The sequence below is a fragment of the Pristis pectinata genome, chromosome 20, assembly GCF_009764475.1.
Source record: "Pristis pectinata isolate sPriPec2 chromosome 20, sPriPec2.1.pri, whole genome shotgun sequence".
Classification (NCBI taxonomy): domain Eukaryota; kingdom Metazoa; phylum Chordata; class Chondrichthyes; order Rhinopristiformes; family Pristidae; genus Pristis; species Pristis pectinata.
In genome coordinates, this window is record NC_067424.1 from 5,961,910 (window position 1) to 5,979,950 (window position 18,041).

General features: G+C 43.3%; 1 protein-coding gene across 1 annotated transcript; it reads left to right on the top strand.

Moving 5' to 3' along the window:
- On the top strand, nt 1–14,293 carry LOC127581068 (gastricsin-like). The gene is made up of 9 exons (XM_052035137.1): nt 1–91; nt 1,645–1,810; nt 4,360–4,477; nt 4,569–4,687; nt 6,547–6,746; nt 7,676–7,798; nt 9,897–10,041; nt 13,490–13,588; nt 14,089–14,293. The coding sequence occupies exons 1-9, from the start codon at nt 36–38 to the stop codon at nt 14,242–14,244; spliced, it is 1,182 nt and encodes a 393-aa protein (XP_051891097.1). The 5' UTR covers nt 1–35; the 3' UTR covers nt 14,245–14,293.
- The last annotated feature ends 3,748 nt before the right edge of the window (nt 14,294–18,041 follow it).

The window sequence follows — 18,041 nt, forward strand, 5'->3', positions numbered from 1 at the left end:
TCCAGTATTTCGGAAGACCACATCCAAGGAGCAGAATGAAGTGGTTAATCTTCATCTTAGTCTGTATCCAGCTTTCTGAGGGTCTGCACAAGTAAGTCCTTAAAAGGTTTAATAAGTTTCCATCACTTGACATTTTCACCAGTTTATACATTAGTTCTTACAGAAGTTTGTTTTCAAAGGGGGAAGAGACACTAGTTAATTCTGCCTCATAGCTAGGCTTCAAGGACATTCACATATTAGCCATATATGGGCAAAAAGGCTAGTTAATACCATAATTGTTATTCACACTGTAGAACTAAGGATGGTGAGATAAAATTTGCATGTATATAATCAGGAAATTAGATATCACAAAAACTTGCTTCAGTTTGGGTGAAGGATTATCCCATTTGAACACCAGTCCTGCCTTCTGTTCATAATAAAAACATAAAATGCTGGAAATGCATAGTAGGTCGGGCAGCATCTGTGGAAAGAGAAACAGAGCGGATGTTTCGTATTGAAGACATTGCCTCCTGTGCATTAGAGCTGTAACAGCTACCTAATCGTACAGATAGTAGCTTAATATCTCAACCAAACAAGGTACCTCTGAGAAACATGGAGACACAAGAGATTGCAGATGCTGGAATCTGGAGCAAAAAAATAAACTGCTGGAGGAACTTAGCTAGCCAGGCAGCATCTGTGGAGGGAAATGGATAATCGACGTACTGGGTTGAGACCCTTCATCATTTCTGAGAAAGCAGTCCTCCCTCACCACCCACCTAAGGTGTTGGATCTCATTCCTACAACCTGTCAGGGGTATCACTTACCAACTGATTCAGGCTGCTCTGCTTAAATGATTCAATCTAAAGCATTGATTGAGTATCCAATTAGAGGAGGGAAAATGAAGAATATAGGGATATAACGTTGGAGAGATAACAACAATAATCCATGGTCCACCACCCCTCCTTGAACCTTGGTCGAAGGATTTGCCATCTGCGCCAAGGAACTCTCAAAGGCAATTAGTGGAGTACAGTGGGGATAGACTGGAATTCTGTGAGAAACTGTGGAAACTTCCTTGCAAGAAATGAAGCATGTATGTTCTAATGTTTGACAATATAGCATTTCAATTGTTATTAAATTGAACTCTTGAAACCCCTGCAACATGCTGCAGGACTCAGCAGGTCAGGCTGTACTTATGGAGGGAAATAAACAGTCGACGTTTCAGGTCGAGATGCTTCATTAGGACCCGAAACTTTGGCTGTTTATTTCCCTCCATAGATGCTGCCTGACCTGCTGAGTTCCTCCAGCATTTTGTGTTTGTTGCTCCAGATTCCAGCATCTGCAGAATCTCTTGTGTCTTGAAATCCTCCATTCTTTCAATTTAGGGGATTTTTTGAAAATAATTTGTGGAAATGTATATCCAAAGTTGTGTTTTGGGGTACCATGTGAATTTAGTTCAAAAAAGTCACCATGAATCAACTGCATGAATAAATCAAGATTATTATTTTTTTGAGGTTCACATTTTCACCCTTTAGTTTCACTGGAGCTAGACATTTTTTCGTTTGAGCCCTTGTTGAAAGTTGGAACAATGGCATAGTTCACGATTTCCGATTATAAAGCAAATCCTGTCCAAATCTTTGCGAATGTGTTTTTTTTTCATCATTACAGAGTGCCTTTGTACAGATGTAAGTCTATCCGTGAGATCCTTAAGGAGCGTGGGGAGCTGAAACAGTTTTTAGAAACCCATAAGAGGGACCCAGCCTTGAAATACCGGCATCTCTTTCCTGGATACCAGACAGAGGCTGCAGATGAACCACTCCTGAATAACATAGATGTAAGTGAAAAAGAAACCTACTTTAAAGAGGAGAGAGGAAATGCAGTTACTCAAGGATGGGGCTAATGCGGCGCTACATTGGGCTGGAGGTCCAGCACAGACCAACTCCCGCACCAAACGTCACAAAGAGCAATCAAGGCTGGTGATTCTAAACTCTGCCAGCACTTTCATTACTTGGTTCAGTGCTTGGTTCTCAGTGTAATTCCTTCTGGTTTGTCCACTTTACTTAGAAGAACACAGTTCCTCAGATAATGAAGTAGCGTGCAATGGGACTGATAAGTGCAATTAATTTCACTGTCTTAGAGTTATACAACATGGAAACAGGCCCTTCGGCCCAACTCATCCATGCGGACCAAGGTACCTACCTAAGCTAGTCCCATTTGCCTACATTTGGCCCATATCCCTCTAAACTTTTCCTATCCATGGACCTGTCCAAATGTCTTTTAAACGTTATAATTGTACCCGCCTCTACTACTTCCTCTGGCGGCTCAAGATCAAGCCTTCCAGTCCGGACAACACCTATTCTGCACCCTCCACGGCTTAATCACATCCTTCCGATAGTATAGAGACCAGAACTGCACGCAGTATTCCAGGTGTAGTCTCACCAGTGTTCTATACAGCTGTAACTCAATGTCTTGTCTAATGAAAGCAAGCATACCATTTGACACCTTCACCACCTTGTCAATCATCTCACCACTTTCAGGGAACAGGGATAATGTGTATCATGAAAGAGCCAGGAAAAGACTACCTCCAACTAAAGTAGATGTAACCATCTTCCCCTGAGTGCCAAAGGCTTTGCCATTGCCGAATCAACCATCAGCAACGTATAAGGGTTAGCAATGGGGTGATCATCGTCGACCAGGTATTTAACAGGACCAGCCATATAAAAATGCTGTAACAGCAGTTCAGAGGCTGGGAAACCTGCACTAAGTGACTTCTGTCTTCCCACAGTCTTTTCACTATCTGCAAGGCACAAGTCAGGAGTGTCCTGGATGAGAAGCTGGGCACCATCCAGGACAAAGTAACCCACCTGATTGGCATCCCATCCACCACCAATCACTCCCTCCACCACAAGAGAGCAAGGTCTGCAGTGTGTCACCTTCGAAGATGTGCTTTGCATCAACTTGCCAAAGATCCTTCAGCAGTACCATAGGGTCTGCTCCTGACCTCGGGTGCTGTCTGTGTGTTTACACTGTGACTGCATGGGTTTCCTCCCACATACCAAAACCATGCAGGTTGGTAGGTTAATTGACCACTGTAAATTTCCCCAAGTGTGCAGGCAAGTGGTAGAATCTGGGGGAAATTGCTGGGAATATAGGGAGAATAAAATGAGTTGGGGTAGGATTAATGTAACAATGGGTGGACGTTGGGCTGTTTCTGTGCTATATCTGTCTATGACTCTGCAAGAACCTCCCGACCTGTCCCCTCCACTGTCTAGGAGGACAAGGGCAAGTAGAAACATATGAAGATCTAAGAATCACCTCCACTAGCATAACTTGGAACGATGTCAAAATCCCTTCATCATCACTGGTCTAAGCCCTAGAACTCCTTATGCACTGTGAAAGTATCTTTTTCAGAAGGACTGCTCATCACCACATTTTCAAAGGCAATTAGGGAAGGGTAATAAATATGTTGTTGCTTTGCCTTGACATTCTATGAATCTTGACTGCGTTGCATCAAAAAGGCTAATAGTTTCATCAAGGATGCCTGCCACCATGGCCATTTTCTCTCTTCTACCTTCTGGGAGAGGATACAGGAGCTTGCAAGCTCAGATAACCACACTCAAGAACAGTTTCTTCCCCACTGCCGTCAGACTTCTGAACCAATCACCTCCTACACATCCCCTTGCCCGGTGGTCTGCTGCCACAGTCTCACATTACTGCACTTTCGCTTTTCTTTTTGCACTAGACTCATAGAGCAATACAGCACGGATACAGGCCCTTTGGCTCAACCAGTCCATGCCGACCACAGTGCCCACCCAGCTAGTCCCAATTTCCTGCGTTTGGCCCATATCCCTCCAAGCCCCGCTTCTTAACTGATACTGTTGTACCTGCCTCACCCACTTCCTCCGGCAGCTCGTTCCATATACTCACCTCCCTCTGCGTGGAAAAAGTTGCCCCTCAAGTCCCTTTTAAATCTTTCCCCTTTCACCTTAAACCTATACCCTCTAGTTTTGGACTCCCCTACCCTGTGGAAAAGACTGTTACCGTCCACCTTACCTACCTCAGTTTGCACTACTGGTACTCTGCACCATTCCTTGTTCTCGTTGCTCTGTTTATCGTTGTATTCATTATTACCATGTATATTGTGAGCTTTACGCGAGCAAGGAATTTCACCACACCTTGATAAACCAATGTGAATCCGAAGTAGCATAATCAGCGAACAACCAAATCTACCCTCATTTTCTGTTTATTTTCATTTCCAGAACAAATACTAGCGTAATTTTATGTTGTTCTTAATGACTCAACAATAAGCTTGTTTTGGCAAAAAAGAAAATATAATGCAATAAAAAGTGAAAACTTCTAATTTCATCCCCTCTCCTGCATCAGAACTTCTACTATGGACCTATTACGATTGGAACTCCAGCCCAAAGCTTCGAAGTTCTGTTTGACACTGGCTCATCAAATCTTTGGATCGCCTCCATCTACTGTGACAGCCCAACATGCAGTGAGTATAACTTGCAGAGGCTGGCTACTTCTTCACGTAGTTGCTCTTGCTTTGCCTTTTAATGGAGCCTGATTCATTTCTTTCTCTCCAGGGAATCACAACAGGTACAATCCACAGCAGTCCTCTACGTTCAGCACCAACAAACAAACCTTTGAAATATTTTATGGCTCTGGTAGCTTGACTGGATTTTTTGGCTATGATACAGTGAATGTAAGTATTGAGTAGCATCACCAAACAGGCACCCATCATCTAATGGAACTTGGGAATCCCAAGGCAACCTGCAGTTATTAAAGCATTCTGTTTTATCCATTTTGTGCAGAGTATGATCCCAGAAACAGTGATGAGATAATTGGGCAATCAGTAATTTTGCTTGAGGCAGAGAGAATGCTCATGCTCTTACACAGAATGCTACCATGCTATCATTTACGTTACAACTGAGAGAGCAGCCAGCACGTTGGGTCAGTGTCTCAATGGGAATATGGCATATCTGGCAGTGCAGCACTCCCTCAGTACCACACCAATCCACCTGGTTGGAATTTCTGTTCAAGAGTCTGCTGTGGGATTTGCACCCGCAACCTTCAACCAAGCTGGGAGTGCAGCCAAGCATGCAAAGGGAGGGGGCTATTCCATTCCCACAGATCACAAACCAACCCCAGGAGTATCTACCTGCAGGACGTACACCAGAGGTTTGACAAAGGTGATATCGATGCAAGGGACAAATGATAGGGTCAGCATATTTTGAGAAAAGTTGTTTTTCCCCCAATTTCACGGTCTATTATTCGTCATCCTATTACGGGAAGGATGCAGAGGTTTTGGAAGGGCTGCAGAAAAGAGGTTTAACAGGATGCAGCCTGGAACAGAGGGCGTGAGCTATAAGGAGAGGTTCAACAAACTTGGAGCGTCAGAGGCTGAGGGGAGACCTGGTGGAAGTTTATAAGATAATATGAGGTATTAGCTGGTCAGAATCTTTTCCCCAGGGCAGAAATGTCAAATACAAAAGGACATGCATTTAAGCAAAGAATGAGAAAGTTTAAAGGAGATGTGTGGGGCAAGTTGTTTTTAATATATACACACAGAGAATGGTAGGTGCTTGAATGTGCTGCCAGGGGTGGTGGGTGGAAACAGATATGATCGTGGTGTTTAAGAGACTTTTAGATTGAATGTGCAGGGAATGGAGGAATATGGATCATGTACAGGCAGACAGGTTTAGTTTAAATTCGGCATCACATTGGCACAGACATAGTGGGCAGAAGGGCCTGTTCCTGTGCTATACTGTTCTATGTTTCATTAAATTAAAAGTGACTATTTCTAGCCAATTTGTGCATCTGAAGAAATGCCACAGCAAGTGAGGAATAGCATAGATTTTGTGAAGGGCTTGAAATAGTCACTGATCATTTAATGACTGTGAACTTGGGAAAGGCTGGGATAGCCATCTTTAAGGGCCGCACAGATCACATCCTAAGCTGCTATTCCCAGCTCTTGACTGAATGCATATTATCCCTCACTTGCCTTGTGACCCCCATACCCAAAATTGGCTGCAGTGTTTCCTTTATTAGAGCAGTGAGTATTAGTCACAGAGTCCCACAACATGGAAACAGGCCCTTCAGCCCAACTGGTCCATGCCGACCAAGATGCCCATCTAAGCTAGTCCCATTTGCCCGTGTTTGGCTCAAATCTCCCTAAACCTTTAAAATAATCTTAAGGCAGAGTTTCAACCCAGAACGTCAACAATTCCTTTCCCTCCTAAGATGCTGCTCGACCCACTGATTTCCTCCAGCAGATTGTTTGTTGCTTCCTAAACACCCATTTGGGATCTAGGAATTGCTTCAGCTGCCTTGCTCCTTGTAACAGCATTGCCATCATGAAGAGTTTGGCAGCAGGTCTCTAGTCTGGTGAGGTATGTTGGAAGAACAAAATTCCAAAAAGAGAACAGAGTGTGTTGGTAATTTTTGAAGTGTAGAGCACTGGGAGCACAGTTGCAATTATTGAGTCTGTAGTCAGGCTGCTGGGATAGAGTAACAACTCAATCTCGTTGTGACAATGTCTGGTTCTCTCTTTCTTTTCCCAAGGTTGCTGGAATTTCTATTCCAAACCAGGAATTTGGCCTCAGTGTGACTGAACCTGGTACAGCCTTCTACTACTCGAAGTTTGATGGAATCCTTGGTCTCTCCTACCCCGCGCTTTCAGCAGGTGGTGCCACACCCGTGTTCGATGGCATGATGAATGACCATCTGGTGTCGCAACCTATATTCTCCGTGTATCTGGGCAGGTGAGAGTGCGGCACCTAGCCGAAATGTTGACAGCGTCACCGCCAAACTGATGGGCTTTTATTACTGCCTCTTTTCTCTTGAGACATGCAGAATCTTTTTCCCAGGGTAGAAATGTCCAAGTACTAGAGGACATGCATTTAAGATAAGAGGGGGAAAGCTTAAAGGTGATGTGTGGGGCAAGTTTTTTTTTACACAGAGCATGGTGGGTGCCTGGAACATGGTGAAAGCAGATATGATGGTGGCGTTTGAATAACACATGAATATGGAGGGATAGGGATCATGTGCAGGCAGAAAAGATTTGGTTTAATTTGGCATCATGTTCAGTGCCGACATTGTGGGCTGAAGGGCCTGTTCCTGTGCTGTACTGTTCTATGTTCTGAAAGAAGGTTGAAGGGCAATCTAACGGAGATCTTTATAATCATGAAGAGATTTTCTTTATTCATGTTTTGAGATCTGGGTATCACTGGGAAATGCTGACATTTATTGCTGACCCTTAATCACACAGGAGAATGTGGTGGTGAGCCACCTTCTTGAACCACTGTAGTCCTTCAGTGAAGATCCGGAGATTCACCAGGATATTGCCTGGATTGGCGGACTCTGGTTATGGGGAGAGATTGGGTAAGCTGGGCTCGTTCTCCCTGGAGCTAAGGAGGCTTAATCTGATAGATGTATAAAAGAATCTTGTGTGGGTAACATGAGCTTACAATGTTATTAACAACAATGATGAATCTTTTATCGTCAAACCACTTGTACTGGTTCTGATACAGGATTTAAGGCGGTGCGTTTTCCCCACACCAGGCATGGGGCAACACCTATGAGTGGTGGAGACAGTGGGACTGACATATCAGTCAGCAGTCTGAAACTGACTGAAAGTTGCTGAGACACAGATTGTTAGTGTTAGTACAACTGACTTATTCTCTCATTCCAGTGTTCCGAATAGTCCAAATGGCGGTGAAGTGACGTTTGGAGGAATTGACAGCAGCAAGTACACTGGCCAAATAGTCTGGGTCTCTGTGCTTCAGGAACTGTACTGGCTCATCCCCATGCAAGGGTAAGTAGATACAGAGCGGAACCTTAACATTGCCAGTGGCCTATAGAACGCCCAATAGCCTGATGCAACAGCCAACTTTTAGATCCCTGTATACATCAGATAAATTTAATAACTGTCATATTTGTTGGTCTATAGATAAGACACATTATGAGCACATGCTCTGTGTTTAGAGTCACACAGCACTGAAACGGGTCCTTCAGTCCATGGATTCTTCAATGACCATTAAGAGCTAGTCCTACCTATTCCCATTTTATTCTCCTCATATCCCCACCAACTCCCCTCAGAGTTTACCACTCACCTACACACTTGCATCAGACAGACATTTAAACATAGAACATAGAACACTACAGCGCAGAACAGGCCTTTCGGCCCACGATGTTGTGCCGACATTTTATCCTGCTCTAAGATCCATCTAACCCTTCCCTCCCACATAGCCCCCTATTTTTCTATCATTCATGTGTCTATCTATGAGTCTCTTAAATGTCCCTAATGTATCTGCCCCACAACCTCTGCTGGCAGTGTGTTCCACGCACCCACCACTCTCTGTGTAAAAAAAACTAACCCCTGACATCCCCCTTATATCTTCCTCCAGTCACCTTAAAATTATGTCCCCTTGTGTTAGCCATTGCCACCCTGGGAAAAGGTCTCCTAAATAGACAGATGCAAGCCTCGCCGGTCCAATCTTTCCTCAGGAGGCAATCTGTCCATTGCAGTAGTTAATCTAGTAAACTCTCTCTGCAATGATTCCAACACATTACTGATAAGGAGACCAATACTGTACACAATACTCCAGATGTAGTCTCACCAAAGACCCCATGTAATTGAAGCAGAGCCTCTATACTTTATGTCCAATTCCCCTTGCAATGAACAATAGCATTCTGCTTCCTAGTTAATTCCTGTACCTTCATTCTATCCTCCTGCAAACCGCACTCCAGGACTAGATTTCTCTGCATCTCAGAGCTCCTTAATCTCTCATCATTAAGATAATATGCTTTTTTTCCTGCAATTTCCCACATTATACTCCATTTGCCAGATCTTTAACCTATCTCTTCATAAGCTCCTTATATCCTTACTTTACCATTGATCTTCGTGTTGACAGAGAATTTAGTGATCAGTCCCTCAGAAAGTGTGTAGAAAAATATCTTTGACAACATGTGTTCTGCATGGAATGCCCTTGAATCCATTCGGGAAATAGAGATGATGGATCCCTTGAGCAGACTTTCAAAGTCATTTGGTAGAATATCTCAGTGAGATTCCAATAAGTTGGAAGAGAAACTAGTTTGAATCTGCAATGGGTGAAAGCTGTGAACAGAACATGAAATAACGGGCAAAATACAAAATGCTGGAGTACTCAGTGGGTCAGGTTTAAAACCCGTTGAGTTCTTCCAGCATTTTGTGTGTTGCTCGAATTCCAGCATCAGCAATCTCTCGTGTCTCAGGAATTAAAGGGTAATTTTAAAGTGAGAAAAGCTAAAGAAGAGATCTGAGTGATGAGTGAACAAGACTGAAGGCAGAAAATGAGGACAAGGTTTTTGGATTCAGAGAAATAGCTAACCCGAGGGCTTGAGTTATAGTAGGGAGAGGCTGGGCAGGCTGGGACTGAGGGGTGACCTTATAGAGGTGTATAAAATCATGAGGAGCATAGAAAGAGTGAATGCACAGCCTTTCTCCCAAAGAAAGGAAACCAGAAACTAGAGGGCATTGGTTCAGGTGAGAGGGGAAAGATTTAAAAGGGACCTGAGGGGCAACTTCTTCACGCAGAGGGTGGCGCACACGTGGAATGAGCTGCTGGAGAAAGTAGTTGAGGCAGGTACAATAAAAACATTTAAAAGACATTTGGACAGGTACATGGATAGGAAAGGTTTAGAGGGATATGGGCAAAATAGGACTGGTTTAAGTGGGCACCCTGGACGTGTTGGGCTGAAGGGTCTGTTTCCGTGCTGTATTATTCTATGACTCTAGAACAGATAGAACTTCCCAAGCATAAAAAAATAAAAAGACAAGCAATTAAACTGAGAAAAATGGTTTTGTTAAAACCTGGTTATAAATTAATATTTTAAGAACAATGAGATAAACTTGATTTTATTCTGTCATTCAGTGTGCTTCTCAATGGCCAATCAACCTTCTGTTCCCAAGGATGCCAAGCTATGGTTGACACTGGGACTTCATACCTCACTGCACCAAGTCAGGAGTTGACAGAACTGCTGCAATACATTGGTGCAACAGAGAACGAGTATGGAGAGGTAAGCGCCTGGTCATGATTGTTAGTCGATGCACTTTCCGGAACTTTCACCAGCGCTGATACTTATCGCTTCTCACAATGGAACTGCATTGAACAAAGTCCATAGATTCAAGCCTAATGCATCTGATTGTAGAGAATAACCATCTCCGTCATCGTTGTATGGGTCCGAAATAAAGTTAGTTTTAGTTACACCATTAAATCATTAATAATTTTGAGTTGGCTAATTTCCACAAAGTTTGGTAGAATTCCGATAATCAGACTTACAGTTAGCCAGGACAAAAATGTCAAGGCCTTCCGGTCTATACTATTTGTCTCTCTGAAAAAAGTGTCCAGTTTGTCCTTCTCCCCTGCTCCCTCCTGTTGTGGGACCTCGATCCTCTCCCACTCCCACATTAGCCAGTTGAAACTTGAGTTCCTTTGTTCACCAGTTCATGCAAGCACGTCTAAGGAAGTCACTTAAATGCAGAGTTCCATGATAAAGTGAGCATCACAACTCATCCAGTGGTTACTATAGCCTTAGTGTAACGCTATTACAGCGCCAGTGACCCGGGTTCAATTCCCGCCATTGTCTGTAAGGAGTTCTCCCAGTGTCTGTGTGTGTTTCCTCCGGGTGCTCTGGTTTCCTCCCACATTCCAAAGATGTATGGGTTAGGAGCTGTAGGTATGTTATGTTGGTGCCGGAAGCGTGGCCACACTTGCGGGCTGCCCCCAGCACATTCTCAGCAATGCAAAGAGATGCATTTCACTGTGTGTTTCGATGTACATGTGACTAATGAATAAATATCTTATATCTTATCTTACTTTAATACAATTATGTGATCTGTATTATCCTGTTCTAAGGTTGAACATCATGATGAACCTTTTCTTCACCAATCTTCAGATATTTAACTACTACTGTTTTGATCTACCAGGGTTGAGATTCTGACCCTATCCTGGTCCCAACAAGACATTCCTTTAATCCAGTTGGTCAATTAGTGTCACCATTCATCAGGGGTCACTTGTAACTCTTCCTTTTATTAGAAGCAACATCGATGTTTCCAGATGTTTACTTCCTAGAGAGTTTAACTGCTTTAGGAATAAGCCTCTTGCTCATTATGCCTTAGAAGACATTCCATTTTGAGCCAATTAAGCCACCTTGTATATCTCTGGGACATTTTTAGCAAGTTGATAGGATACCTGTTCCTTTACAGCATGTTTTACCAGCTGCATCATTGCAACTGCCATAAAAATATACCCCTTCACTTCCCCACTGCAATTGCCTCCCTTTTTATGTATTTATCTAAATCCCTTTTAAAAGTTATCTTGAATCTGTTTCCACAGCTCTTTTCATACAACAAACAATCTGCTGGAAGAACTCAGTGGGTCAAGGAGCATCTGTGGGAGGAAAGGAATTGTCAATGTTTTGGGTTGAGACCCTGTATCAGGACTGAGAGTGGAGAGGGGAGATGGCTGGTATAAAGAGGAGAGGGGGAGTGGATTTCGAAGAAGTTTTCCTCTTCTCTCCGATGGGAGTTCTGTGAGACCCTCTCTCACTGCTCCCCTGCTGTGGTTTCTACTGCTCTCCAGCTCCTTGACCATGTTCTTACCAAGGCTCGCTTCTACAGCCACATATCCTTCCTCAGCTCTACTCCCCTCCTCCTCTTTATACCGGCCATCTCCCCTCTCCAATTTCAGTCCTGATGCAGAGTATCGACCTGAAATGTCAACAATTCCTTTCCCCCCACAGATGCTGCTCGACCCGCTGATTTCCCCCAGCAGATTGTTTGTTGCTCCAGATTCCAGTATCTGCCGTCTCTTGTGTCTACACACTCTTTTCATACAGTTTGTTTCAGGTTACAACAGTTTACCACATGACTAATTTCTCTTCATCTTCCCCAACCTTGTGCCAATTACCTTAAAATATGGCAGAATTTCGATTCCTGTCCATTGGATCATCATTTACACTTTATCATCATGTTGCTGACTGGGTGAGTGGGGTTTTCTCTAGAGGTGTGGAGGATGAGATGTATACAACTTAAAGGAGCTGAATGAAATGAGTAGGAAAGACCTCTTTCCCTCAGCAGAGGGGTCAAAAGACACAAAACACGTGCAAGTTGGACCGGATATCAATTTTAGTTCTACCTTTATCCTGTGACCTGTTAGACTCTTGTTTCCACAAGCAACTGGAGCTCTGTGAATGAGAGACTTGTGAACAGAGGACAAGGAGTTGGCTGTTTGGCTCCATGAGCCTCTTCCAATATTCATCAGATATATAAGATAAGATGTTTATTTATTGGTCACATGTACATGGAAACACACAGTGAAATAAGTCTTTTTGCGTTTGCTAAGAATGTGCTGGGGGCAGCCCGCAAGTGTCGCCACTCTTCTAGCACCAGCATGGCATGCCCACAGTTCCTAGCCCATACGTCTTTGGAATATGGTCATGGTTCATTTTTGTCACAATTCCCTCTTTCTCCTCTTAAACCTGTGACAGTCACTGATGTCTTGAAACCAGTCTTGGTGATAATGATAGCAAGCATTATCAGTACATGGACCTGTACTCGACATGAAACTCTACAGCACAGAAAGAGGTCTGCTGGCCCAACATGTCTTTGTTGGTCAAAAAAGAGACGTCCAGCCTAATCCAACCTTCTAGCCCTGCAAGTGAAGGCTCTTCAAGTAAACATCTAGGTGTTGTTTAACATGTGAGAAGGGTTTCTGTCTCCACCGCTCTTTCGGACAGAGTCCCAGACTCTCTCTGTACTTGGCGTGAAAACATTTTTCCCCAACTCACCCGCCAGTCGTTCTGCTAATTAAATCTATGCCCCTTGTCTTTTGAGCCCTCTGCTATGGAAATGAGGTCCTTCTATCCAGTTAGTCTATCCAGATCCTTAATAATTTTATACACCTCATCCTCCTCTGCTCCAAAGATAACAAATCCCACTCATCTAGTCTTTCCTCGTACAATTTCCCTGTCCTGGCTACCTCCTTGCCAGTCTCCTGTGCAGCCTCTTCACTAAAGCAAAGGAATTTTATTGGAATGTACAGTTAATATTATATAGTGCAACTTCAAATGCCTTCAGCAAATACAAAGACAATGAACGGCTTTTGAGTTTAAAATGTCTTTTAGTTTCCCCATCCAAGAATACCGGGAAGTTTTAATGATTATTTAATACCATTTAACAATACCTCTCTGATGGTTAAAAACTCCCTGGGTGAAGAGAGATCTCTTAACCCTTCTCATTCTCAGTAAGAATCGTCAACTGAATCTTCAGTCGGAGGGAATAGTTTTCCAATTGACTCCACCAAAGGTCATCAGTATAAGAGCTACTTCTCGGCTCCTGTCTGCTCTGGTGGAAATGGGGCTGCATGAAGTGGGTGATCTGTGGAATTAGTACTGGTTTTTCCTATATGTATGTTTCCTTTTTAAGCTGCACATGGCATATCTCTTTTCCTTCTTTATTCAATAGTTCGTTGTCAACTGTAACGACGTTGCAAACATGCCTTCGTTGACATTTATAATCAATGGAGCAGAACTCACCATCCCAGCTTCAGCCTACATCAGGACGGTACGTACAATGGGTGCCGTGCTTTGAATCCATCACCCGCATTGTGATGCCTCAACTTCCAGCCTTTCCCTTTTGGGTGCAGAAAAATCCTGAAAAGTTACAAGGCAGAATGTCAACAATTTAGCCAATATTTCCTTGCAAAATCCAGGCCTTGTGTGTATTGGTAGTGACTCTTAGAAAGTATTTTTTTCTTTATCTAATTTTTACAAATCTTTACAATTTCTACTGCCAGAACAATTGTAAAGATAGAAGATACCAGCTGAAAGCATTTCGGTAACTTTTTAGTCAAATATAGCTATAGAAAATTTAATACCATTATGTTTACCCTGTCGATAAATCAAACCAGCTAAAGCCCACCTTCCAGTGCTGGGTTTTTATCCCTAGAGGTCACAGCTTTATAATCGCACACCCAAGCACCTATGATTACGTTTTCTTCGATGGTTAATAAATCTTTGAGGTCATCTCTGAGTCTAATGGATGTCTGTTGTCTCATTTTGCAGAGTTATGACTACTGTTTTGCTGCACTTGAGGCAACTTATCTGTCTGCTCCCACCGATGATGGACCATTCTGGATCTTGGGTGATGTCTTCCTGAGAGAGTTCTACTCCATTTACGACAGAGGGAACAATAGAATGGGATTCGCTAAAGCTGTCTAAGATGCCTATTTCCAACTTGCCTTCAGTGTCTCTGGACGTAGAGAGGATCTTCGAGTAATTCCCCGATGACACCAATTATCTCCCTTGATTGGATGATCGGAATCCCTTCACTCAAAACACTTTTGAGTTTCTGTTGTTATTCTGACATGGTCTTCCTTGCTAGCTTCAATTTATCTTGTCGCTGGTACATCTTTTGGCTATAATGTTTTGTTCTTTTTCTGATAAACTATTTTTCCTGTAGAGATCTTAGTGAACAATAAATACTAATAAAGCATTGTTAAAAAAAATCTGATATTGGTAACCTGGTCGATATACAGTCCATGATTTTTCAATGATACAGTATATTCTATAATCGAAGGATCATTCAGTACAATCATTATGTCACAGAAAGAAGGTGTTTGACTCATCGAGTCAATGGCAGCTCTTCAGAGAACAGTTTAGTCAGTGCCACTCCCTTGTTCTTTCCTCAAAGCCCTATGGAGTATTGTCCAATGCCCTTCCGAAAGCTCTGGTTCACTCCTCCTAACATCCCTGCAGGCAGTGACTTCTAGACCATAAGTGCGCTCCACAAAATAAAGTCTCGGTCATTTGAATTCTGTTCCCCAGTGACCTTGAACCATCAGCTAATGGGAGTATCTTCCCTCCATGTCTAAACCAGCCATGACCTTGCCGACCTCTATCAAACCTCCTCTCAGCCGCCTTTGCTCCAAAGAGAACAAACCCAGCTTCCCCAGTCTAAACCCAGAGCTGAACTATCACATCCCTTCAACCATTCGAGTAAACTGGGAAGGTTTATTTTCTATTTTATTTAATCATGTGTTGTTGTCCATCTCTTGTTCCTGAACTGCTGGTTGTGCAGTGCAGTTGGATGTCAACCACATTGGTGTGTCTTTGTGTGGTGGAGCTGCACTATGAGCAGAGATTAGCTTGACTAGGCCAGCTTAGAAGAACAAGAAGGGATCTAAGTAAAACTTACAAAATCCTGGTAGGACTTGACAGACTGGATGTGGAGCAAATGTTTCTCCTACCTGGAGGTCCAGAATGAGGGGGCATAGACACGGGTTACAGGGCAAGAGACGTAGGACTGGGATGAGGAGAAATTTCCTCACTCAGAGGGAGATGAATCTTTGGAAGCCATTACCACAGAGGGCTGCAGAGGCCAAGTCACTGGTAATTAGTTTATTATAGTCACATACACTGAGATACAGTGAAAGGGTTTTGTGTGCGTGTCATCCAGCCAGATCATTCCATACATGAGCACATCAAGGTAGTACAAAAGGAAAAGAAATGACAGAATACAGTGTTACAGTTACAGAGAAAGTGCAGTATGGGTAGACAAAGTGCAATGATGAGGTAGACTGAGAGATCAATAATTCACCTTTAGCATATATTTAACTTTATAAAACTCTAGTTAAGCCACATCTGGAGTATTCCATTCAATTCTGGTCGCCCCATTACAGGAAGGATGTGGAGGCTTTGGAGAGGGTGCAGAAGAGGTTCACCAGGATGCTGCCTGGATTAGAGAAGATGTGCTATAAAGAGAGATTAGACAAACTTGGGTTATTTTCTCTGGAGCGGCAGAGGCTGAGGGGAGACCTGGTAGAAGTTTATAAGATTATGAAAGGAATAGATAGACAGCCGGTATCTTTTTCCCAGGGTTGAAATGTCTAATACCAGAGGGCATGCATTTAAAGTGAGAGGGAGTAAGTTCAAAGGAGATGTGTGGGGCAAGTTTTCTATACAGAGTATGGTGGGTGCCTGGAACGCGTTGCAATTGGTGGTATTGGAGGCAGATATGACAGAGGCATTTAAGAGGCTCTTAGACAGGCACATGAATATGCAGAGAATGGAGGGATGTGGACATTGTGTAGGCAGAAGGGATTAGTTTAGTTAGGCATTTAATTACTAGTTTAATTATCTTGTCACAAACATCGTGGGTTGAAGGACCTGTTCCTGTGCTGGACTGTTCTATGTTCTATGTATAAGAGGTGCATCCAAGAGTCTGACAACAGTGGGATAGAAGCTGTCCTTGAGCCTGGTGGTATGTGGTCTCAAGCTTTTGTATCTTCTGCCCAATGGGAGAGAAGAGAGAATGACCGGGGTGGGAGGGGTCTTTGATTATGTTGGCTGCTTTCCCGAGGCAGCGGGAAGTGTAGACAGAGTCCATGGAGGGGAGGCTGGTTTGCGTGTGTCCACAACTCTCAGCAGTTTTGTGCGGTCCTGGGCAGAGCAGTCGCCATACTGAGCTGTGATGCATCCAGATAAGATGCTTTCTATGGTGCATCGATAAAAATTGGTGAGGGTCATCAGGGACATGCCGAATTTTCTTAACCTTCTGAGGAAGTAGAGGCAATGGTGAGCTTCTTTTGCCATAGCATCTATGTGGCTGGTTCGGGACAAATTACTGGTGATATTTGCACCTAGGAACTTAAAGCTCTCAACTGTCTCCATCTCAGCACCATTGATACAGACAAGGGCATGTACTCTACCCCACTTTCTGAAGTCAATGACCAGCTCTTTTGTTTTGTTGACATTGACGGAGAAGTTGTTGTCTTGACACCAATCCACTAGGCTATCTCCTTCCTGTACTCCATCTTGTCATTGTTTGAGATCTGGCCCACTACAGTCGTGTCATATGCAAACTTGTAAATGGAATTAGAACAGAATCTGGCCACATAATCGTGAGTGTATAGGGAGTAAAGTAGGGGGCTGAGGACGCAGCCTTGTGGGGCACCAATGTTGAGAATAATCGTGGTGGAGGTATCCTCATTGATTGCGGTCTGTTGGTCAGGAAGTCAAGGGTCTAGTTGCAGAGGGGGTGCTGAGTCCTAGGTCTAGGAGTTTGGGAATAAATTTGTTTCTGTGTTGGAAACAGACACAGCTCAGACTGGGTAAGTTGGCAGTTTCCTTCCTGTGGGTTTGAGGAGATTCGGTAGGTCACCAAAGACTCTTGCAAATTTCTACAGATGTACGGTGGAGAGCATTCTAAATGGTTGCATCACAGCCTGGTATGGAGGCTCCAATGTACAGGATTGCAAGAGGCTGCAGAGGGTTGTAGACTCAGCCAACTCCATCACGGTCATAACCCTCCCCACCATCGAGGACATCTTCAAGAGACGGTGCCTCAAGAAGGCAGTATCCATCATCAAGGACCCTCACTACCCGGGACTACCATCAGGGAGGAGGTACAGGAGCCTGAAGACCCACAGTCAACAATTCAGAAACAGTTTCTTCCTCTCCACCTTCAGATTTCTGAACGGTCCATGAACGCTACCTCGTTATTCCATTGTTTTGCATAATTCATTTATTTTTGTAATTTATTGTAATTTTATGTCTTTGCACTGTACTGCTGCCACAAAACAACAGATTTCATGTAATCTAAGTCAGTGATAATAAATCTGATTCTGATTCTAATATTGTGAATACGCTATTGTATTTATAATGTTACCCAGCCCATTATTAAGTCTGGAGGTGTGAATGTCAACAAGTTTTTCCACTTTGTTTGCCAACACTTGTGCCAACAGCATTCCATGCTAAATAACCCTAAGTTTATTTAACTGAAATCATATCTCTCCAAATAGATAGAGGTTATTATAAAGTTATCAAACTGTTAATGGTACAGAACGATAAAAGAACTACTTTTAGTCTTAAATCAGCAAGTTCTCTAGGATAAGCCTAAATATTTATGTAGGTTTCCAGGAACAGCAGTCCTCGACAACCAAGGGTAGCTCAGTGGGCCTGGGTGAAACCTAGGTCACTGATCCCGTGGTATACAGAGTGCTGCACTGGGATAACAT

Coding starts and splice junctions, on each gene's coding strand:
- LOC127581068 (XM_052035137.1), top strand. CDS start 36: ATGAAGTGGTTAATCTTCATCTTAGTCTGTATCCAGCTTTCTGAGGGT. Junction 4,478..4,568: donor CTGTGACAGCCCAACATGCA/GTGAGTATAACT, acceptor CTTTCTCTCCAG/GGAATCACAACAGGTACAAT. Junction 6,747..7,675: donor TTCTCCGTGTATCTGGGCAG/GTGAGAGTGCGG, acceptor CTCTCATTCCAG/TGTTCCGAATAGTCCAAATG.